Source organism: Equus asinus, chromosome 30, assembly GCF_041296235.1.
Source record: "Equus asinus isolate D_3611 breed Donkey chromosome 30, EquAss-T2T_v2, whole genome shotgun sequence".
In the NCBI taxonomy this organism is placed as follows: domain Eukaryota; kingdom Metazoa; phylum Chordata; class Mammalia; order Perissodactyla; family Equidae; genus Equus; species Equus asinus.
Genome location: NC_091819.1, coordinates 29,695,816 through 29,719,887, shown reverse-complemented (window position 1 = coordinate 29,719,887; position 24,072 = coordinate 29,695,816). Strand labels below are relative to the sequence as shown.

The following is a 24,072-nucleotide window of genomic DNA, read 5'->3' as shown; positions in this document are numbered from 1 at the left end:
AGCCATCAAATGATCTTATTTTACTTATTGTTACTAATTTTGGGTCTCTTAGGCATATAATCTTATTATTGAAAAAGAGGAGTTTTCCTCCTTTGCCCCAGAATTTATAATGGTTATTTTATTTTCCTCTTACAATGTCAGACCTTGGAAAACAGTGATGAGTAGCAGGTATCCTGGTCTCGTTCCCAACCTTTGTAAAATGAGAAATTCTGTTTGTGGGCAACAGCTGTGCTCTGTGCCCGTGGAGGTCCATCTTTCTTGTGATCATCCGTTTCTGATGTTTGTGCTGTGGATTGAGGCTTGTTTACCTAGCCTCCACAATCACATGAGCCTCCACAATTCTTTTTGTGTGTGTGCAAAAGAAGCCAATTTATGAGATTAAATAAAGTCCATGGAGTAAAGAACATGGGGTAGTGCACCTCCACCCTGGCTGGACCAGCGCGGTGGGGTGGAGCACATGCTGCATCCCCTGCCTCTCCTCCCCTCCCATGAATAAATCTCTTCACACACACACACGCACAGGCACACACACACACACACATGCACACGGACACACGCACACAGACACGCGCAGACACATGCACAGACACACGCACAGGCACAGACACACACAGAGACAGACACACACGCACAGACACGTGTACACAGACACATGCAGACACACACACAGGCACACACACAGACACACGCACACAGACACACACACAGACACACAGACATGCACAGACACACGCAGACACAGACACACACAGACACACACACATGCACACAGACATGCACAGACACACACACACACACACACACACATCTCCTACTGGTTTCTCTTTTCTAGTTGATTGTTGACTATTACAAATACTAATTGTTTAGAAAGCTGTGATCACATTTGGACAAATGAAGATTATTTTGACCATCAAAATCGAATTTTAAAACTTAAAATTAAGACTTAGAGCATCAGCTTATTTTCAATATTATAAGTTGTACATTTTATATATGAATCTACCATTAGAAAAACTTATGAAATATGTTTGACAGATTATTTAAATCCACACACATTAGTCCTTTATATGTAAATTAACTACAGCTATACAAGTCTTATGAAAGTTTTATGCAAAATAATAATATTTGACACATTTATACATTTTCAAAAATCTACTTTCATTCTTAGAAAGGATTGTAATAGCAACATTTTGGGGTTTTTTAAATTTTTATTTTTTTAAAAAAAGCCATAGAAGAGTATCTAGACTACCTTAAGATAAATGCAAACACGTTAAGGATTAATCTCATAACACACAAATATATGAAAATATTTCTGTTTTGGATAATTTAAGAACATGTTTTAGATCTTGAATTTGATGATACTTACTTTGAGCTTATACTTAGTATTTCTTGGTTAAACACACTCTCAATATAAGTATATATACATACTCCTTTTATGTACATATATCCATAGTAAACAAACCTCCCTTTTTTTCTAGTTAGTCTTTTGTTTTCTTTCAGGTTTGTGAAGTGGTGCATAAATATATCGTTTATAAATCCTCATATAATGGAAATAGCTCAAAACTAGAACACTGAAGAACAGGAGTGTCAGCAGAAAGAGGAGCGAGGCGACCAGGTAGACACTTGGACTGAAACGAGAAAAAAGTCCTTAGCGGCCATTGTTCACTGTGGTTATATATTTATTTAGTCAAACAGTTTTTCAATAGCTAGCTACTATGCCATTGACAGAGAACAAAGATTAATAAGACACCTTGGCTACCCTAAAGGTGTTTACTCCTTAGTGTTTGAGGCTGACCAGGGAGGAAAATAGACAGCGTGGTCAATACAATGAGAGGAGGAGGTATAAACTTCTATGGGAGCCAGGCATCAAGGAAGGCCTTCCACTGGAGGTTACCTTCGAACTGAGTATCTGTAGGAGTTGGCTAGCTGTGAATAGGATTAGGAGTATTAGTCAATACCTGGGAGTGGAAGAAGAGATTCAGGTGGGCATAAAGTTGCAGGCTAAGGGAGATGCATATGCAAAGGCATGGAAGCGTGAGAAAACCTTAAGGTCACCCCTAGACATTCTGGAGCTAACACTAGTCAGTGTGACCAGAGCTCAGGTGGCAGGAGGAATGGTTAGAGATGAGGAATGATGGGTGGTTAGAGATGAGAAAGACAGCTTTTATCAAGCTATAGAGTGTGGATTTTAGCCTAAAGGCAAGAGGAATTTCAGAGATATGATATAGAACTCTCATTTTAGAAGGATGATTCTGATTGTTGGGTGAAGAATGGAGGAATGAGAAGCATGAGTGTCGAGGAGAAAAAGCAGTTATGAGGTTTTTGTAATAATCCAAGTATGATGAGGGTCTTAACTAACTTAGTGACTGAAGAAATGGAGAGAAGCAGATAGATCTCAGATATATTTGGAAGTTAGATTGGATTGATCCCAGTGACTGTTAAGATGAGGGGTTTGAGAAATATGATGGAATAAAGGACGTCTCCCGAGTTTTGGGATGAGGTAACTGTGAGGATGGTATCAGCATTCACTGATAGAGGAAATTCAGAGGGAAGAACACTTTATTGAGGGTGTGTGTGATGAATATGGTTGGTTTACTTTTGGGCATATTGAATTTGAGGCACCCGAGGGTCAACTAGGGGTGTGTGTTTGTGTGTGTACACTATTTATTAGATCCTACTTTCAGCTGGGTGACTCTTCACCTGGGACTCTGCACGGGTGCCTCCCATCAGAGTGGATTTATTTCTTAAGCCAAACTCTGTGCTGTTTTCCATTTGGAGTCCTGGTATCTGACTTTAGTTCTTTGTTCCCTTTTAAACCATGATTATTTGTTTGCAGTATTACAGCTTCCCCAGATTCCCAGACCCCTTAGTCTGACCTTCCTCCTCTGTGGATGCAAGTTTAATCTGGTTCCAGTGAATGGTTTCCCTCTTGGAAGTTAATTAACTAACTTAAACCATCTGATATGTGCCAGATACTATGCTGGGTGCTAGAAAAACGATGATGAGTAAAAATAGACATGGTCCCCATCCTTAGAGAGATTACATTTTAGTGGGGACATAATCATTAATTGAATAATGAGAAAATACATATAAAATTGCACTTGTGATGAGAACTAAGTGGGAGAAGTATACAGTGCAATGAAAGCTTACTATAGCAGGATTCAACCCAGTGATTGGGATCAAGAAATGCTCCCATGGGGAAAAGATAATTGTTCTAAAATTTGAAGAATTAAATGCAAGTGGAGTTGGTAAAGTTAAGTAGGTAAAGAGGGGAAGAAAGAGTTCCAGATAGAGGAAATAGCATGCACAGAGATCGTGCTATGGGACAGAGTATGGAGAAGGCTGGGGATTGAAACAAGGTTGGTGGGTCTGGAGCTGAGAAAATCAGGGGAACATGATAGAAGATGAGATTGGAGAGGTAGGTAGGGGCTAGATCATAGAAGGTCTTGTAGGCTATGTTAATGAGTTTTCACGTTAAGGAAGAAATTTAAGAGTTCAATCTCCTAAAATTAGCATTTGAAAAGATTACTCTGGCTTTAGTGAGAAGAATAAATTAGAAGAAAATAGGAATGGATGAGGGGAGATCTGTTAGGAGTCTATTGCAGTAGTTGAGACCAGAGATAATGGTAGCTTGGATTAGAGTGCTGGTGATGGGTTTGGTAAGAAGTGGATTCATTCAAGGGCAATTTAGGAGATTAAATGAATGGGAGCCAGTAACTGGATGAGCTGAGAGAGAGAGAGAGAGAGAGATGGAGAGACACAGAGAATGAGAAATAAACGTGAACTCTAAGTTTTTGTTTTTCGTTTTTGACTCCTAGGTGTTTGGCTTGTACAGTTGGATGTGCTATTTCCTGAGAGAGGGAACCCTGGACAGCAGGGTCACATATTGTCCAACTCCAGAGGGCACCATTCGCATTATAGCCTATGTGAATGGATTCTCCTGGAGTTATGCAAGGACAATCAACAGGACTGTGTGCAATTACCCTGATGGATAAGTTTTAGAGTGGGACAAATAATGTGATAAAAGAATGGGTGGTAACTCATGAGTTCACTTTTGGACATGTCCAGTTTGGCTAGTCTTTGAACCATCTAAGAGAAGAGGTCTAGTAGACAGTGGGCTATATGACTCTGGACTGGACTAGAGGTATGATTTGGGAGTCATGTGTATATAGATGTTAAATGAAATTATAAGTATGGATGAGCTTGCCAGAGTGAGAAGCTCAGAAGACTAGGACTGAGCCCTGAGGAAAGTCAACGTTTAATGGCTTGTGAAGGAAAAGTTGAGGCTCTCTCTACTAAAGAGAGAGAGAGGCTATGGAAGTTTAGGAAAACCCATAGAGCAATATAGCAGTCAAAGGAAAAGTCAACACTGACGAAAGATCAAATAAGATGAGGACTGAGACAGATCTGTCAGATTTAGTGTCGGCCAGTTCCAGTTCAAGATGGCAACATAGGAGGCTCCTGAACCCCCTCCTCCCAAGGACACACTGATGCTTCAGCTACATACAGAAGAGTTTCCTCTGAAAGAAACTGAGGAACTAGCTAAGCAAGTCCTACACATCCAGCAAACAAGAAAAAATCCACCTACACGGAAATAGGTAGGAGAGACTGAGACAATCTTGCCATAAACCCCACCCCTGACACAGCAGCATACAACCAGGAGGGAACTCAGCTCCCAGCTTCTCCCTGAGGAGCGAAGGGTCTAGACCCAACATCTAGCACCCCAGATTTTAAGACTTCCACCCAAAGGACGAGTGCCCCAAACACCTATCTCTGACAGCCAGCAGGGCTTGGGCCCACAAGACCACAAGGCTGCAGCAAACAAACCGGCTCTGAGGACTCGCAGAGTCTAACCCCTCTTGCTGCCTTCCTCTTGCTCAGCACAGAGGCAGCAGACTGAAATACCCATCTTCTGGTCTTTCCATGAAAGAGGCCTATTTGCTTATCTTAAAAACTGCAACCTGGGGGGCAGGCTCCTAATTTAACACAAATCTAGGGGCCAACTGCAACCCTCTCCAGACCAGGGGGGCCTTCAGGGGCCGTCTTCGCGCTGTCAAATAAAAATGGCAAGTAATAGGATATATTGGAATATATGAGGAAGCCATTTTGGTGTAAACCTAATTCGGCCTGACCTTGTCTTTCCAAAAGGGCCTGACCGAGGCGGTTGAGCATGCATTGTATATCTGCTTTAGAGATTCCCTATGGCAAGAGCAAAAGGCCCTTGAGATAAAGGTGCAACTTCCCTCCCCCTCCCAACATTGGCGTCTCCTTAAGGATTAAGCATCTTTCCTTAGGCTAGAAACTGATTGCTGCGCTCACCTGTGACGGCCCAGCTCGAGACAATAGACTTGCCTCCTGCTACGCCCACCAAGATAGCAGACCCACTACCTGCTGTGTCCATCAAGCGCTGTGCCGACAGGGCAATCTTGTGACTATTGTGGGAGGGACATTTCAATCATATGTAAAGCACCCTCTTTGGGGGTATATAATCATTCTGTACACCTCATTTCTTTGGTGCCCTTTCTTCCTTCGGGAAGAAAGGCCCCGGGCCATGGTCCTCAGATTTCAGCTCAGAATAAACTTACCCAAATTTTCATTTATAGATTGGTTATGGATTATTTTCGTCGAGCACTCTGCCTCTGTCTCTCCCCCTGTCTCTCCCCCGGTCACTGGGATCTCCCTGAAAGGAGCTTGTGCACACATCTGGCACCCCAGCTTCTACGGCTACTGTCCAGGGGACATACCTCTTGGTTGCCCTGGCTCTGGTGCCCAGCAGAGCTTCTGTTCCCCAGTCCCACAGGACTGAAACAAACGAAGAGACTATTCTTAATTGGCCATTCCTCCAGGGCTCAGGGCAGGGGGAACAGACAGAAATGCCCATCTCCCAGTCTTCCCCTGAAAGAGGTGTCTATGCGTACATTAGAAGAGGCTGCCCGAGGGTCCCGCTTCAGCCAGCCTGCATCTGGGTGCAGACCGAGAGGCTTCCTTCTGGGACACTGGTGTCTTGGTGCAGCCTCACCTGCTAGGAGACAGTAAGGGCTAAGAAGGCAGCTTGGACAACCATGAAGGTTTGAGAGACAACCAAGAGCTGGGACAGGACTGAACAATAAGTTCATCTCCTCCATGAGGCCACTCCTTCAAGACTAGGAGAGGTGGCTGGGTTATCTAGTGCATAGAAACCAAGAGAGAGTCAAGGAAAATGAAGAAACAGAGAAAAATGTTCCAAACAGAAGAATAAGATAAAACTCCAGATATAGACGTTGATGAAATGGAGACAAGTGACTTACCTGTGAAAGAGTTCAAAATAATGGTCATAGAGATGCTGAACGGGGGTCAGGAGAACAATGCACAAACAAAGTGGGAATTTCAACAAAGAGAAAAGGTGAGAAAGTACCCCACAGATTTAATGTAGGCAAAAGCTATTCTAATGAGAGGTAATTGGTGGAGTGATAAGATAGGAAGCAGACTGGATGGATGAGGAAATAGGGATGGAATATAGGGAAATGGAGACTAGGAGTGTAGACAAGCCTTTTGAGAAGCCTGTTTTGCAAGGAGGAGAGAGAGGGTGGTAGCTGGAGGAGGGTGTGAGGTTGAAGTTTTATTTATTTAAATAAAAAACTTGAGGGTGATTAAAAGCCTGTTGGAAGGATGTAGTTGAGAGCAAAGTGGAATATACAGGAGAGAGAAGGAATAATTGATTTGGAAGTTTCCTTAGAAAGTGGGAAGGACTAGGGTTAAAACCATAAGTGGAAGAATTATATTTAAAGAGGAGGAATACTATTTCTTTTGTTGTAACAGGATGGAAAGAGGACACAATGGGTATAGATGTTAGTTGCTTTATATGTTTCAATCAGAAATGGAGTTCCTGTCTGACGGCTTCTAATTTCTTTGTAAAGATGGAAACAAGCTCATCTGGTGGCTGTTAAGGACAGGTGGTCTGAGGAGGAAGCTAGTTAAATAAGGTCTGAAGCAGTTGTTATGGAGAGTGGAAACAGTGGTTGACCAGAGAAAGATAGTGAGATTCCCAGGTACTGTTGGTGACCTCTTTGAAGTTGATGATCCATCTGCCCTGTTGTGTAACTTCCTTTACCAGTATCGGGCTGCTCAGGTGTAACCACAGAGAAACTAAGTAGTTGAGGACTTGCCAGATGGGGGGCCAAATCCAGGGGAGTATTAATAAGTGGTATTGGGTTAATAGACTTTGAAATGTAAGGAAACAGGAAGCAAAAAAGGAGAAACTGAAAGTAGAAGTGGAGGTCCCAATGAGGATGAAGAAGGGTTGTTGTGGGTGTAGCTGAATTAATAAGATGGAAGTTCAGAGAAGGGGATGTCTGAATCGATGCTTTAGGAAGCAGAGAAGTTATGATAGTGGGGGGGATTGGAATTGGCCACCCCAAGATATGTCTCTTTGGCATGAGGATTATTTTGGGCCGGTTACTTTTAAAACTGCAGACATGAAAGAAACTCTGAAAAGTAGAAGTTATCCTTTGTTGAGAGACATTTACATTTGTAAAGGAAATCTCTGTCTGTAAAGGTCTCTCCCTCTGTACCAGGAAGGAGGGGGGATGACCTTATCTCTAGAAACTCTTAGCAACGCAGAAGGCAAGAACTTAAATCTGCATAATAACCTTACTCTTGTTTACTGTACTTTTCTGGTAATCTCCCATAACTAACTCCCCCCACCCCCAACATCCTCCTTTGTCTGTAGCTGAGGAGGGTATTTAAGATGAGAGCTTCCGCCATTTTGGTGAGTTGCTCAGTTTGCCTGAGCCTCTCCCATGTATACATGTTATAAAGCTTTGTTGGATTTTCTCCTGTTATTTTGTCTCATGTGAATTTAATTTGTTGTCCGGCCAGAACGACCCAGAGTGGGTGGAGGAAATGTCTTCCTCTCCTACAATAGGAATGACAATGACAGTGTGCAGGTATGACTGTGGGAGTGGATGGCTGAAGTACAGTAGAGGAGGAGGACGCCAATGATGAGGAAAGACTGTGATGTTGGGAGGGTTGGCTATGTGGACACCAATGGTGGGACTTGATGTGGAGATGAAAACAGTGTGGCAGGGCCAAAGTTGTCAATGAATGAAGGGGAGTTTGGAGAGGACACAGCAGTGAGGACAGAGAAAGGACAGGGGGCATAGCAGATGCCATGAGCCTCAAAGGATGTATGGTTTTGAAAATTTTTTTGGTTTCATCTTAGAAAAACCAGAATAAGTAATGGTCTAGGAGTGGTAATGGCTGCCTGAGGCACATGGGCAGTGTCAGATAATAACTAGCCATTCCTCTAGAGGGCAAAGGTGAAGCAGTGTCCTCAGGGCATAGAGGGAGATAGACAGAGGGAGAGCTCAGAGGACAGTTGAGGATTTAGGTGAGTTTGCTGGTTAAATGGTGGCAATTCCAAAGGACGCAGTGGAAAATTTGGGGAAGTGGTTGAGCACTGGGCCAGAAGCAAGGAAGTACTGACATCGTTGCCTCCTACAAACAGATCCTTAGTCACTGCTTGCTCGTGAAAAGGGCTCTCTTACTAGGAAGGTATTCACCACCAGGTAACCCCTGCTCTGCCTCTGGCACCCTTCAGGGCTCAGGCGTGAGAGAGACTAAGCTGTAGTCACTAACCTAAAGGGCTGTCCCTTACACCCAGCGTGCGGTGCCACCTTCCCCAGCTGCTGAAATCCAGCCGCTGGGAGGGGAGCTGGCAGACAGGTGCTGCTCCTGCACTCTCCCCTCTTTTCCCTAACTCACCAGCTCCCCCTTCTGTTGGTGGATACATGTTCCTAATATTCATCTAAATCAAACACACCAACCTAACGAGAACTTGCTGCAAAAAGGCTATGCCTGTTTCCCAAAGTCACTTAGAAACAACTCTCATTTGCAGATTAGTCGCACCATTAACCTCCCATTAGCACAAAAAATTGAGGAGTCAGTAATATTTAAAGTAGGGCCATAAGTAACTTAATTGTTTGTCTTTCTCTTTTGTTTAACATTTTACAAAAAGCAAAACCCAAAACACCAGGCCCAGGACAGAGAAGCAGAGTCATGTGTGGCCCAGCGTCAGCAGAGTTAGGACTGTGCTCTGCTCTCCAAAGAAGCTGGAGCCGAGTCCACAGCAATGCCTTGACTGCCTGTTTCCTGGACGCATCCGGAAGATGGCCAGCAGTCAAGGGCTGACTCGGGGTCACTGAAGCCCAGCCTGTCTCCTCCCAGTCCCCACTGCTGCCGTCTGCCATCTGCCCCTTTGGCGGAGTTGGAAGACATGTCTGATGTTGAGTGGGATGGAACAGAAGGGGACCCTAGCGGCAGTTAGAGTTCTCAGGAATTCGTTCCTTCTTTATCCCTGGTATAATAGATACATATAATTTTTAGGATGTCACATATAGAGCAGGAGTATTAGGGTACCAGGAAAATGTGTACGAAATGCTTTTCCTTTTTAGCTGCCACCCGTGTTTTTTTTTACAACTTCCCTCCGTAAAGCTTGATTAGTCTCCGGTCATTACCTGGGAATCACTCCAAAGGTCTCTATTGCAAATATAGCCGTTAGGTTACAGAAACTGCAAATTAGAAAAATAATATTAAAGATTAAACCAAGTATAAGATATTAAAAAACTCCCTCCACATCTCTATGGTAACAATCAAATCATATCTTAGTTAAGGTGTCATTTTCTTGACAAGGGAGAGAATGGACACATTTATGTAACAGCTGGGAAGACTTTTTCCTATGTGTGACTTAGGCTGCTTGCTGCAAGGTTCCACAGAGCTTGTCAGTGCAACCTCACTGTCTTCCGAACAGCTTTACGTCATTTTGATAATGGTTCCCAAGGCAACAGCAGTGATGATATTAACAATAATTAACAATAATACGTATTGACAGAAATAATAAATAGTTATTTATTGAACATTAATACTTATTGAAAATGAACACTGATTGAGCATTTGCTAGGTTCCAGGCAGTGTATCAAATCTTTACATGAATTCTCTTGGTTAATCCTCAGAGCAACCCTTCGTTTTAGATGAGGAAACTGAGGCTCAGATAGGTTAAGCTACTTGCAAAAGTTTGCACAGTTGCAAGTAGCAGAGCTAGGATTTGAATTCAGGTTTTTCTGACCAAAGGGCCTGTGATGTTCCCCTGAGGTAGGCTAACTCCTTCCGAAAGCTGAGAATGCGAGGAGCTCAGGATATGGAACTGTGTTATTTTCTCTAAAGGTACTGAGTGTCTCTCATAATTTAGCATATTGCCTGGAATGAGGCAGGATATAGCTAAATAAGCACTCATGATATGTTTTCACCTTCCTTCATGTGGAAGAAGAGAGAGGAAAGGAGCTTAATTCTTAGTGTTTGCTGTGTGCCCAGCAAAGTTAGGAAATTTTACCCGGGTACTTCATTTAATCCTCAGAATACTGTAAGATAAGTATTATTGACTCATTTTACAGATTAAAAAATAAGCTCAGAGGGACTAAGTGATTTGCTTAAAACTGCATAGCTGCTAGTGACAAAACTAGGATTCAAACCAAAGTAGACTCTCTAGCATAATGCCCTCAAGGTCCATCCATGTCATTGCAAATGGCAAGATTTCCTTCTTTTTTATGGCTGAATAATATTCCATTGTATATATACCATATTTTCTTTATCTATTTATCTGTTGATGGACACTTAGGTTGTTTCCATATCTTGGCTATCGTAAATAATGCTGCAGTGAACGTGGTGGCACATATATCTTTTCAAATTTGTATTTTCGTTTTCTTCAGATAAATACCCAGAAGTAGAATTGCTGGATCATGTGGTATTTCTATTTTTAATTTTTTGAGGAATCTCCATACTGTTTCCCATAGTGGCTGCACCAGTTTACATTTCCACCAACGGTTCACAAGGTTTTTCTTTTCTCCACGTCCTCACCATCACTGTTATCTCTTGTCTTTTTGATGATAGCCATTGTAACAGGTATGAAGTGATATCTCACTGTGATTTTGATTTACATTTCCCTGATGATTAGCCACGCTGAGCATATTTTCATGTACCTGTTGGCCATCTGTATGTCTTCTTTGGAAAATGTCTGTTCAGATCCTCTGCCCATTTTTAAACTGGATTGTTTGTTTTCTGCTATTGAGTTGTATGAGTTCTTTTCTTTTCTTTTTTTTTTGAGGAAGATTAGCCCTGAGCTAACATCTTCTGCCAATCCTCCTCTTTTTGCTGAGGAAGACTGGCCCTGAGCTAACATCTGTGCCCATCTTCCTCTACTTTATATGCAGGACGCCTGCCACAGCATGGCTTGCCAAGCGGTGCCATGTCCACACCCAGGATCTGAACTGGCGAACCCTGGGCTGCTGAAGCAGAACGTGTACACTTAACTGCTGCACCACTGGGCCAGCCCCATATGAGTTCTTTATGTATTTTGTATGTTAACCCCTTATCAGATACATGGTTTGCAAATATTGTCTCCCATTCCATACATTGCCTTTTTGTTTTGTTGATGGTTTCCTTTGCTGTGCAGAAGCTTTTTAGTTTGATCTATTAACGCTTGTTTATTTTTGCTTTTGTTGCTTTTGCTTTTGGTGTCAAATCTAAAGAAATCATTGCCAAGACTGCTGTCAAGGAGCTTACTACCTATGTTTTCTTCTGGGAGTTTTATGGTTTCAGGTCTTTTTTCTTTTTTTGTGAGGAAGATTGGCCCTGAGCTACCATCTGTGCCAGTCTTCCTATATTTTATACGTGGGACGCTGCCACAGCATGGCTTGATGAGTGGTGTGTTGGTCGGCCCCTGGGATCTGAACCTGTGAACCCCTGGCCACAAAAGCAGAGCACGTGCACTTAACCACTATGCCACTGGGCCAGTCTGTATGTTCAAGTCTTTAGTTCATTTTGAGTTAATTTTTGTGTGTAGTGTAAGATAGTGGTCCAGTTTCATTCTTTTGCATGTGGTTGTCCAGTTTTCCCGGCACCATTTATTGAAGAGAGTGTCCATTCCCCATTGTATATTCTTGACACTTTTTCATAAATTAATTGACTATATATGTGCGAGTTTATTTCTGGGCTCTCTATTCCATTCCATTGATCTCTGTGCCTGTTTTTATGCCAAATTTATACTGTTTTGATTACTGTAGCTTTGTAATATTCAGGCATACCTTGGATGTATTGTGAGTTCGGTTCTAGACCACTGCAATAAAGCAAATATCACAATAAAGTGAGTCACACAAATTTTTTGGTTTCCCAGTGCATACAAAAGTTATGTTTATACTATACTGTAGTCTGTTAGGTGTACAATAACATTATGTCTAAAAAACAATGTACATACCTTAATTAAAAAACACTCTATGGCTAAAAAATGCTAAATCATCTGAGCCTTCAGCGAGTCCTAATCTTTTTGCCTGGACGGTCTTGCCTGGATGTTGATGACTGCTTGATCAGGGTGGTGGTTGCTGAAGGTGGGGTGGCTACGGCAACATCTTAAAATAAGACAACAGTGAAGATTGTGGCATTGATTGACTCTTCCTTTCACAATTTCTTTGTAGCATGCAATGCTGTTTGATAGCATTTTACCCACAGTAGAATATTCAACATTGTAGTCAATCCTCTCAAACTCTGCTACTGCTTTATCAACTAAATTTATGAAATATTCTAAGTCCTTTGTTGTCATTTCAATAATCTTCACAGCATCTTCACCAAGAGTAAGTTCCATCTCAAGAAGCTTCTTTTTTGCTCATCCATAAGAAGCAACTCCTCATCTGTTAAAGTTTATCATGAAATTGTGGCAATCAAGTCACATCTTCAGGCTCCAATTCTAGTTCTCTTGCTATTTCCACCCACATCTGCAGTTACTTCCTCCACTGAAGTCTTGAACCCCTTAAAGTTATCCATGAGGGTTGGAATTAATGTCTTCCAAACTCCTGTTAATGTTGATGTTTTGACCTCTTCCCATGAATCATGAATGTTCTTAATGGCATCTAGAATTGTGAATCTTTTCCAGAAGGTTTTCAACTGACTTTGCCCAGATCCATGAGGGGAGTCACTATCTATGGTAGCTAGACCCTTAACAAAATGTATTTCTTAAATAAGACCTTAAAGTTGAAATTACTCCTTGATCCATGGGCTACAGAATGGATGCTGTGTTAGCAGGCATGAAAACAACATCCATCTCATTGTACATCTCCATCAGAGCTCTTGGGTAACTAGGTGCCTTGTCAATGAGCAGTAATATTTTGAAAGGAGTCATTTTTTCTGAGCAGTCGGTCTCAAAAGTGGACTGAAAATATTCAGTAAACCGTGTTGTAAACAGATGTGCTGACATCCAGGCTTTGTTGTTCTATTTGCAGAGCACAAGCAGGCTAGATTTAGCACGATTCTTAAGGTCCCTAGGATTTCCAGTGTGGTAAATGAGCACTGGGTCCAACTTAAATTCACGAGTTGCATTAGCCCTAACAAGAGAATTAACCTGACCTTTGATGCTTTGAAGCCAGGCCTTGACTTCTCTCTGGCTGTGAAAGTCCCAGATGGCATCTTGTTCCAATGTAAGGCTGTTTCATCTGCCTGGGAAATCTGTTGTTTAGTGCAGCCACGTTCATTAGTGATCTCAGCTAGATCTTCTGGAGAACTTGCTGCAGCTCCTCCATCGGCACTTGCTGCTTCACCTGCACTTTTACGTTATGGAGATGCTTCTTTCCTGAAACCTCATGAACCAACCTCTGCAGACTTCAAACTTTTCTTCTGCAGCTTCCTCACCTCTCAGCCTTCATTGAATTGAAGAGAGTGAGGGCCTTTCTCTGTAGCAGGCTTTGGTTTAAGGGAATGCTATGGCTGGTTTGCTCTTCTATCCAGACCACTAAAACTTTCTCCGTATCAGCAATAAGGCTGTTTCACTTTCTTATCATTGTGTGTTCACTGGGGCAGCACTTTTAATTTCCTTCAAGAACTTTTCCTCTGCATTCACAACTTGGCTAACTGTTTGGTGCAAGAGGCCTAGCTTTCAGCCTATCTCAGCTTTCAACACGCCTTCCTCACTAAGCTTAATCACTTCTAGCTTTTGATTTAAAGGGAAATATGGGCACCTCTTCCTTTCACTTGAACACTTAAGAGGCCATTGTAGGGTTATTAACTGGCTTAATTTCAATATTGCTGTGTCCCAGGGAACAAGGAAGCCTGAGGAGAGGGAAGAGACAGAGGAACAGCCAGTCAGCAGAGCAGTCAGAACACACACGTTGTGTGATTAAGTTCTCCGACGTATACGGGCACAGTTCATGCCACCCCAAAACAATGACAATAGTAACATCAAAGATCACTGATCACAGATCACCATAACAAATCTGATGATCACGAAAAAGTTTGAAATATTGTGAGAATTACTGGAATGTGACACAGGGACATGAAGTGAGCAAAGGCTGTTGGAAAAATGGTGCCAGGAGACATGCTCAAGACAAGGTTGCCACAAACCTTCAATATGTAAAAAACACTGTATCTGTGAAGTGCAATAAAGTGAAGCAAATAAAATGAGGTATGGCTGTAGTTTGAAGTCAGGAAGTGTGATACCTCCAGCTATGTTCTTCTTTCTCATGATTGCTTTGGCTATTCCGGGTCCTTTGTGCCTCTATAGAAATTTAGGATAGTTTTGTGTATTTCTGTGAAAAATGCCTTTGGAATTTTGATAGAGATTGCATTGAATCTGTAGATTGCTTTGGGTAGTATGGACATTTTAACAATATTAATTGTTCCAATCCGTGAGCATAGAATATCTTTCCATTTATTTGTGTCTTCTTCAATTTCTTTCATCAACATCTTATAGTTTTCAGTTACAGATTTTTCACCTCTTTGGTTAAATTTATTCCTAGGTATTTTACTCTTTTTGATGCAGTTGTAAGTGGGATTATTTTCTTAATTTCTCTTTCTGATAGTTCATTATTAGAGTATAGAAACAATTGAATTTTGTATTTAGTCACGTGTCACTTGATGGGGATGTGTTCTGAGAAATGCATTGTTTAACAATTTTGTCATTATGTGAACATCATAGGGTGTCTGGCCTACTACACACCTAGGCTTTATGGTACTAATCTTATGGGACCTCTATTGTGTATGTATCCATTGTTGACCAAAATGTCATTATGTGGCACATGACTGTATTGATTTTGTGTCTTGCAACTTTACTGAATTCATTTATTAGTTCTAGCAGATTTTTGATGGAGTCTTTAGCATTTTCTATATATACTGTCATGTCATCTGCAAATAGTGACAGTTTTACTTTTTTTCCAGTTTGGATGACTTTTATTTCTTTTCCTTATGTAATTACTCTGGATAGGAATTCCAATACGACGTTGAATAAAAGTAGTGGGCAAGAGTGGGCATCTTTGTTTTGTTCCTGATCTTAGAGGAAAGGCTTTCACCTTTCACTATTGAGTCTGATGTTAGCTGTGGGCTTGCCAAATACGGCTTTTATTATGTTGAGGTACATTCCCTCTATGCCCACTTGGTTGAGAGTTTTTATCATAAACGAATGTTGAATTTTGTCAAATGCTTTGTCTGCATCTATTGAGATGATCATATGATTTTTATCCTTCATTTTGCTAATGTGGTGTATCACACTAATTGATTTGTGGATATCAAACCATCTTTGTGTCCCTGGTATAAATCCCACTTGATCATGATGTGTGATCCTTTTAATGTATTGTTGAATTTAGTTTGCTAATATTTAGTAGAGAATTTTTGCATCTGTGTTCATCAGGGATATTGACCTGTAAGTTTCTTTTCTTGTGGCATCCTTGTCTGGCTTTGTTATCAGGATAATGCTGGCCTCATAAAATGAGTCTGGAAGATTTCCCTCCTCTTGTATTTTTCGGAAGAGTTTGAGAAGGATTGGTATTAACTCTTCTGTAAAGGTTTGGTAGAATTCACTAGTGCAGCCGTCTGGTCCTGGACTTTTGTTTGTTGGGGGGTTTTTTCTTACTGATTCAATCTCCTTACTAGTAATCAATCTGTTCAGATTTTGTATTTCTTCATAATTCAGTCTTGGTCAGTTACATTTTTCTAGGAATTTATCCATTTCTTCTAGGTTGTCCAACTTGTTGGCAGATGATTGTACATTGTATTCTCTTGTGATCCTATGTGTTTCTGTGGTATCAGTTGTAACATCTCTTTCATGTCTGATTTTATTTATTTGTATCCTCTCTCCTTCTTTCTTATTGAGTCTAGCTAAAGCCTTCTCTATTTTGTTTATCTTTTCAAAAAATCAGCTCTTAGTTTCATTGTTCTTTTCTATTGTCTTTTTAGTCTCTATTTCATTTATTTCCACTCTGATCATTGTTATTTCCTTCCTTCTACAAACTTTGGGCTTTGTTTGTTCTTCTTTTTCTGGTTACTTGAGGTATAAAGTTAGGTTTTTCATTTGAGATTTTTCTTGTTTTTTTAATGTGGAGAATTTCCCTTTTCATGGCTGAATAAAATTCCTCCACATATATATATTTTCTGTTCCTTTATCTACTCATTCATTGATGGACACTTAGTTTGCTTCAATGTCTTGGCTGTTGTAAATAATGCTGTAATGAACATGGAGGTGCGTATATCTCTTGAAGTTAGTGTTTTGTGAAACTCTTCTATTAATGGTGACCCCAGACTCTATGACATTTTTTGTTCTTCCTACCAGAAATTTTCTTCCTTCTTGACTTAAGTGATGTTGCCATGTCTTAGTATATTTCTTCAACTTTGTAGAGTGAAATAAAAATTTTATTCTATCTCATCATTATCCCTTTAAACAAATTCTCTGTAAATTGTTCTTCTCTGCCCCTGGAAAAATATTGAGCAGAAGTTTTCAGGTAATAAAAAGCCTAGTCCAAACTACATATAAAACTTTAGTCTTTCAAACATTGAAAACCTTCTTTCCTCAAGGTTGGGCCTGAATCGTGCTTAAGAGGTAGCACTGGGGAGATGAGTGTGGCCATTCATTTTTCTTATTTTATCCTTAAACTTCCTCTTCCACTTGCTAGCTGCTGTTTCAGAACTCAGAATTGGGTACATGTAGGAGGAAAAAATCAAAATTTTATGTGGCTGAGGGCTTTTGTGTATTGGATGCCCAAATATTTAGCTTTTTCTCTTGAGAGGAGAGAGCTAGGACTCCAACATCCAACACACAGAATGGGTTCTTCATACACTCTCATCTTGTAACTGGAAATGTCACCTGATGTTCCAGGATTTAGATGATATGTTCTCTGGCTGGCCATTTGCCAATCACTCCTCAGCTCCTGGCTTCCTATGGTTTTCCCCAGCCATTGTCTCTATTTGGGATCACCTCAACCTTGAGTTGGGTAGGGATGACCTTTCGTGATGACCCAAGTTCAGTTTCCTTTCCTGGGGTTCATATTTGCACCCAGCTGAAAGTGCACACATTTTCTCGCACATTGGTGAAAGCCCTGTTTCCATGCACTATATCACTCTTTAGCCTTCCTATTATCAATGTACCTGTAGGCAGCCTTTTACTTTCAAACTTTCTAGATAAGAGGTAGGAATAGTCTTTGCTCCCCCGTCTTCAAACCAAGAGACCTATGTTAGTTTTCCTGAGTGGTTCTCTGAAGCCCCACTTACTTGGGTGGAGGAGGGGAAATGCACAGCATTCAGAAAACTCTCAGAAGAAATCCTCACTATTAGTCTTTCTTATGAGCTCCCAGCCTTCTCTGAAATAGCTCATTGTGGGAAGGGACCAGTTTTGGGACATCCTCTTTTCAAATCCTGCATTGATGATCAGTTTTAGGACAGGGGATACACTGGTGTTGGGGCTTCTGTTCAAACTACAAAGTGAAGAGAATCACATTTAAATATCCTGTTTTACTAGGTTTTCCTATTAACTTTCTATTTTTTCTCTTCATTTTTTCTTTTATTTGAGGAGCTTTCTGCTGAGTCCCTTTTCCTATCACCCTCAAGACACCCACTTTTGTATTTTCAATTCTTTACCATCAGCTATTCCTTCCAACTCAAGGCCCAAATCAGAATTTTTAACTGTTTATCGGGCATCTTCACTCATATTTCATTGTCCCCTCAAATGCAAAGTCAAGACTCTTATCTCAGTACTTCTCTCTGATAAACCACCCCATTATCTATTTTGGTCAAGGAAAATTCCATAATTTTTGATCACCTACTCTAGAAAACTTGAGACCATATCGAATCCTTCTTTTCCTTCACTTGCCACATCAGATCAACAAAATCTCTCATTTCTGGAAACATATTTATTAGACTTTCTCCTTTCTTTCTGTTCTTATTGCCACCAGGCCTTCCTTTGACCTCTTTCCTTGTTAACTTCACTCTTCTCATTTATCTGTGTACAGTGTTTTTTCCCTTTATACCATTCTTTATACTATTCTCAGCTAGTTTTCCTAGAACTGGACTTTTATCACAACACTCCCCTGGTAAAGATGCTAAAGAAGCTCTCTAGGTCGTGGTTTGAAATTGACTTCAACATGAAGAATTGTCGTAAATTACTCTGCTTCCTTTGTTTCTACCTTCCTCACTCAAGGTATTTTCCACCCTCCTTCATGACTCCAGGAGCCGAGCCATAGACAGGATACTATGTTCAACTCCATTCCATGATTAGTGTGGTTTCTGTCACCTGAAGGGTGTATCCTAGTCCTTTGCAATGTAAATCCTACTAATGTTCCATATTCTCCAGGAGGTTTCCTTCTGATGCTCAAAATAGCATTGATCTTTCCCATCTCTGAGTTATTATTGTGCCTATCAATAATGCAAATGATTATATTTGGAAAATATCGCATGTATTTGCTCTGATTTAACCTCCCTTGATTTGTGTGTGTACCCCCACTCCTCCTCCAACTAATTTAAGTATAAGCACCTTGAAGGCTGAGACTGTGCTTCTGTTATATTTGCATCTATCACAGCAATGAAGCATTGTAAAGTACTCAGAATGTAATTGTGAATTGACTAACCTAATCAGTGTTTAACACAAAATCTTATCTCCCACCCCCACAGAATGTCTAATGTGATTGCTACAAGATGAAAAAGTAAATATGTAAATAATAACAATAATTGGATATCTGGATGATCTCCAATTAAATCAAGAAAATAAAAATTTAATTTTGAGGAACTAATGCTAAAACTATTATAATAAAACATTTGTATTCACCTATAGTTTGGATCCAGGATCTTCACACGAAACACATACATTCCGGAATGGTCCATGGGCCAAACTAAATGGTTATGGTTAGACTTGTTGATAATCTCATATGGTTGATTTAAGTCTCCCGGCTTTCCAATAGCATAAGAAAAACAGTGCTTATAGTTCTGAACAGGAAACAAAGACAAAAACCTCAAGGTCATTTTTTGACTTTAATGAACAAAATTATATTCTCATATATTTATCTTGGAAAATTATTTAGCAATGTAATGACTATTCCCTTCTATTCTATCATTTTATTTCTGTATAGTATTTTTAGAGGCTATATTGGGTTAAAGTTTGATAAAAAGTGAAGCTTAGTGAAAGCAAATGCTGTATTTATTTTTTATTTGCAAACAATAATAAATTTGGGTGTTGAGAGTACGTAAGCATATTATTTCCCTAAATCAAAAAAAGCACAAAATCCTCCAAGGATGCTTAATTTGGGGACAGACGCTATTTTGGTCATAAGGTATAGACACAATAGTCAAAGTGGAGTATATTTGGGTTTTTGTCTTCTCCTAGGACTTTTATTTACCTCCATTACCACTACTGTGTCTGGGTGGGGGGTGTCTCAAGATACAAACTAGAAAGAATACTTATCTCCTGGCCCCCTTTTTAAAAGCACAGATGAAATGAGCCTATATCTTTTAAAGTCACGTTGTTAAAGCTAAGAAAACGATTGTTAAAACTTACAGATTTCTGAGCCGAGGTTCTTGTAGGTCCTGTATGCTTTCACGCCCGACTTAAAGGATTCCTCCTCAAGCACCTGCTGTCTGGGAGGCTTCTCATTGGACGGAACAAGACGCCTTGTGGGGCAATTACTCTGGATGTGCCTGAACTGTTGGCTGTCAACATCCTTCACTGTTTTCTCCACCTATCTTTTGGGGCCCAGAAGTTTGTGCTTCCATCCATCATGGATAATATTGCTCATCTCTCTGTCATGTATTCTCAGTGTGACTAAGTTCTTTCTCTAGCCTTTGAGTGAGTAACTCCTGTTTGATTTATTCAAGTGGTATTTATTTCCTATTCTGTCCTCACAGTCTCCCTCCATGTTGACATTTGTCAGTACAATGGTGTTGCAGATACAGTATTCTTTCTTAAGTCTACTTGGTTTTGGAGATAATCAGGAACAGATCATATAGTCTCTTTATTTGGCGACATAATCTCTGGTGTACGTAGTGATCCCTTGTATAGCACTCTCATTTTATCTTTATTTGCATACACTCCAGGATTTGCCCTCCTGTGTGAATTTTTTTGAAGGTGAATATCACCTTCACACTGAAAATTACTTTCCTTCCCTTCTTAGCAGGTCATTTTCTTTTATATAGGTGAATCATTCTATAATAATGTTTTAATTATAAGTCATCCCTAAAACTCTTGGTGATTTTCTTTAATTTAATAGGCGTTACTGTATATCTTGATAAACCACAAAATACAAAAAACAAGAGGCTCATTATTATTATTATCATTATTATTATTCCTTTGGACATTGAAAACCCATTTCTGCCCTTCTCTGTGTTATTTGTGTATTTATTTATTTATTTGTATTGAGCCATAATTGACATATAACATTATATTAGTTTCAGGTGTGTAATATAATGATTTGATATTTGTATATATTGCAAAATGATCACCACAATGTCCAGTTAATATCCATTACCACACAGTTATGAACGGTTTTTCTTACGATGAGAACTTTTGAGATCTACTCTTAGCAACTTTCAAATACGCAATACAGTGTTATTCATTACAGTTGCCATGCTGTGCATCACATCCCTATGACTTATTTATTTTATAAATGGAAGTTTGCACCTTTTGACCCCCTCACCTGTTTCATCCACACCCTGCACCTCTGGCAACCACTCATTTTTTTTATGTATCCTAATATGAAAATACGATACATCTTTTTTTCGTTTTCTGGTGGAGGGTTCTTCCAGGTCAACACTGACCTGTGAACTTCTTGTTCAACCAAGTTAGTTAACACATGGGACCGTGAGCTTAATTGAAAGAATACGTGGTGTATGCAGAATATGTGCAGGATCGGACCTATATCATCACAACAGAGCACTGCTAAAAGGACATATGCATCTTCTAGCATTATCTGTCTTTTTTGTATATAGACACCTGGGAATATTTATATTGTTTCTAATTTCCTACCTAGTTACTTTCTAATGAGAATGGTGATACCCACTGACTGTTGTTCCTATTTTTTGGTCATACCTGATATTTCCTGTTATCACACTTTTTTTTCAATTATTCGTTTTACCCCCTTCTTTTGGAGTTGAAAGTTTATTTGATCAAGTTATGCAATCTACGAAAAACCAAATCTTCCCTCGCCTCATGAATCACCCTTTATTTCTAGGTGAGGACTTCTCAGGTTAGTGTGCCAGTCACGTCCAGAAACTCAACTCCCACCCTGAGTTAGATGTACGTAGCCAGCCATTCAGTGCCCACATTTTCCCTTTCCTTCTCAAGCTCTAACGTTAACTTGAAAGAACCTGTGAAAATGCCACTTTCGCTTATGAGTCCTTCAGTTTTTCTCCTGAAAATTTACAGTCTGTGGAGCTACTTCCAAGATTGTTTATGTAAGTGTCCTTCATCCTTGTAGGATCTGAAGGACTATGTAGCCGTCAGCGCAGCTCCACACATTGGAGGGCTATTTCATTCCAGGTGTCTTATGTTTCAGGAAGAGAGTGCCTCTGATTGCCATGCTGAGTTAGTATATAGTGACATCCTTCAGCAAGGGCAGCCTCACTTACCAGGACCTAACTAGTCTTTTTGCAGGTGCCTGCCTTCTATTATATTCAGACTCCAGACTGAATTCACCCCTTTAGTGGTGAGCTTTGTGTTTCTCATGCAGTAGAATCGAACATTTAGGGCCTGGTGTGGGCACTTCAGACTCTTTCTAGAATGTGAGAACTATTTCAATGGTTCTTAATTGTGGTCCCCAGAGCATCAGTGTCCCCTGGGAACTTGTTAGAAATGCAAAATTTGTGGCCCCACCCCAGATCTACTGATTCAGAAACTTTGGAGGTTGGGCCCAGCGATCTGTTTTAGCAAGTCCTCTGTTGATTGTAAAATGTGGGAACCACAGCACGATATTACACTGATTGAGGCAAGCTCCACGACTGTCAATTACCAGGTGACTCATTGCTTCCTAGGAATATGTTATTTTGGCAGAATCTTAGGACATTTGGATGACCTCCATGAGATTTTGGCACATAGAGTATCACTGACACCTAATCTCAACCCCAGACTCTTGGATGCCCTTCAACAAAAAAGTCAGGACGGGGCCAGCCCCGTGGCCGAGTGGTTAAGTTCGCACGCACCGCTTCGGGTTTCGCCGGTTCCAATCCTGGGTATGGACATGGCACCACTCATCAAGCCATGCTGAGGTGGCATCCTACACATAGCACAACCAGAAAGACCTACAACTAGAATATACAACTATGTACTGGGGGGTCTTTGGGGAGAAGAAGAAGAAAGAAAAAGAAAACCAGATTGGCAACAGATGTTAGCTCAGGTGCCAATCTTAAAAAAAAAAAAACAGTAGGAGGGTGAGTTTTGCGTTTAACTGATTCCATTACTAGTTTAATTCCTTATGATTTTTTAACAGTGGGATAATACTCTTTATAATAGGTGGGTGACCTATAATTGATTAATTATTTACACAAATATTTATTGAGCATGCATAGTGGATTAGTTACTGAGGATGCACCAGCTAACAAAAAAAAATTCCCTTCCCTTATGTAGCCCACATTCTGGTGGGAAACCCATTAATAAATAGGATAAATCGGTATACTGTGTAACGTATCAGAAAGTTATAAGTGCTAATGACATTACAGAAAACAGGGAATGGGGATATGGACTGTCATGGGGTGATGTTTAACTTTTTCGACAGAGTGGCAAGGGAAGTCTTCATTGACTAGTTGATTTTTCAGTAAAGACCTGAAGAAAAGAGCTAGCTAGTCCTGATGGGGTGGGGTGGGCAGTAGGTCATGTAGGCTTTGTCATAACTCTAAGTGAGATGGGAACCATTACATGGTGTTGAGCAGAAGAGTGACATGTTCTCATTTATGTTTTAGTAGGATCACCCTAGCTGCTGTGTTGTGAATAGATTCATGGTGGGCAAGGCTGAAGCAGGGAGCCCAGTTAGGAGGCTATGGTTATAACCCAGATCATTGGTGATGGTGGCTTGGAGCACGGCAGTGGCAATTGGGGTGGCGAAGAGTGACAAAATTCAGAATATACTTTGAAGGAAGAGCCAACAAGATTTTCTGAAAGGCCAAATGTGGAGCATAAGATGACACTTAGAGCCTTTATCCTGAGTATACTGGAAGGATGGAATTTCCATTAACCGAGGTGGGGAAGAATGTTAGAGGAGTATGTTTGGAAGGTGGATGTCAGAAGCTCAGTTTTGGACATGCTAGGTTTGAGATGCTAGTTGAATGATCATCATTTTTCTTTTTTGTTGGAACATTCCCATCAGTAAACATGAAGTTATTTCTCTCAACTTATAAAAAAAATAAGACCCTCTCTTCACCCCATTGCTTTCCAGCTACTACACTATTTCTTTCTCCCCTTTACTGAAAAACTTTTCATCAGAGTTGCTGCTTTGAATTCTTTTTCTCCAAGCTAATTAAACCCACTTCGGTAAGGCTTGTCTCTCACTATTCACCAAAACCACTCCTGTCAAGGTTACTTGTTATCTCCATGTTGCTAAAGTAAATGATCAATTTTCAATCCTCATCATAGTTGACCTATCTCAGTTGTGGATTTGATACAGTTGATCCCTCCCTCCTTCCTGTGAGATTTGCTTTTCATGATGTTCCGAACACCACGCTCACCTGGTTTTCCTCCTGCTTCTTGGATTATTCCTTTTTCATCTCCTCTGCCCCTCCTCATTTCCCGAATCTTTAAATGTTAGAATGACTCAAGGT

General features: G+C 40.5%; 1 protein-coding gene across 1 annotated transcript in view; it reads right to left on the bottom strand.

Annotated features, from left to right (window-relative positions):
* Positions 1–1,402: 1,402 nt before the first annotated feature.
* The window catches only part of CATSPERE (catsper channel auxiliary subunit epsilon), a 263,038-nt gene continuing 240,368 nt past the window's right edge, over positions 1,403–24,072 (bottom strand). Inside the window, exons 20-22 of the mRNA XM_044762713.2 lie at positions 19,100–19,257; positions 9,492–9,545; positions 1,403–1,625 (exon numbers count right to left, since the gene is read on the bottom strand). Of these exons, the coding sequence (XP_044618648.1) occupies positions 1,472–1,625; positions 9,492–9,545; positions 19,100–19,257 (366 nt within the window). The 3' untranslated portion in view covers positions 1,403–1,471. The remainder of the gene's footprint in view (positions 1,626–9,491; positions 9,546–19,099; positions 19,258–24,072) is intronic.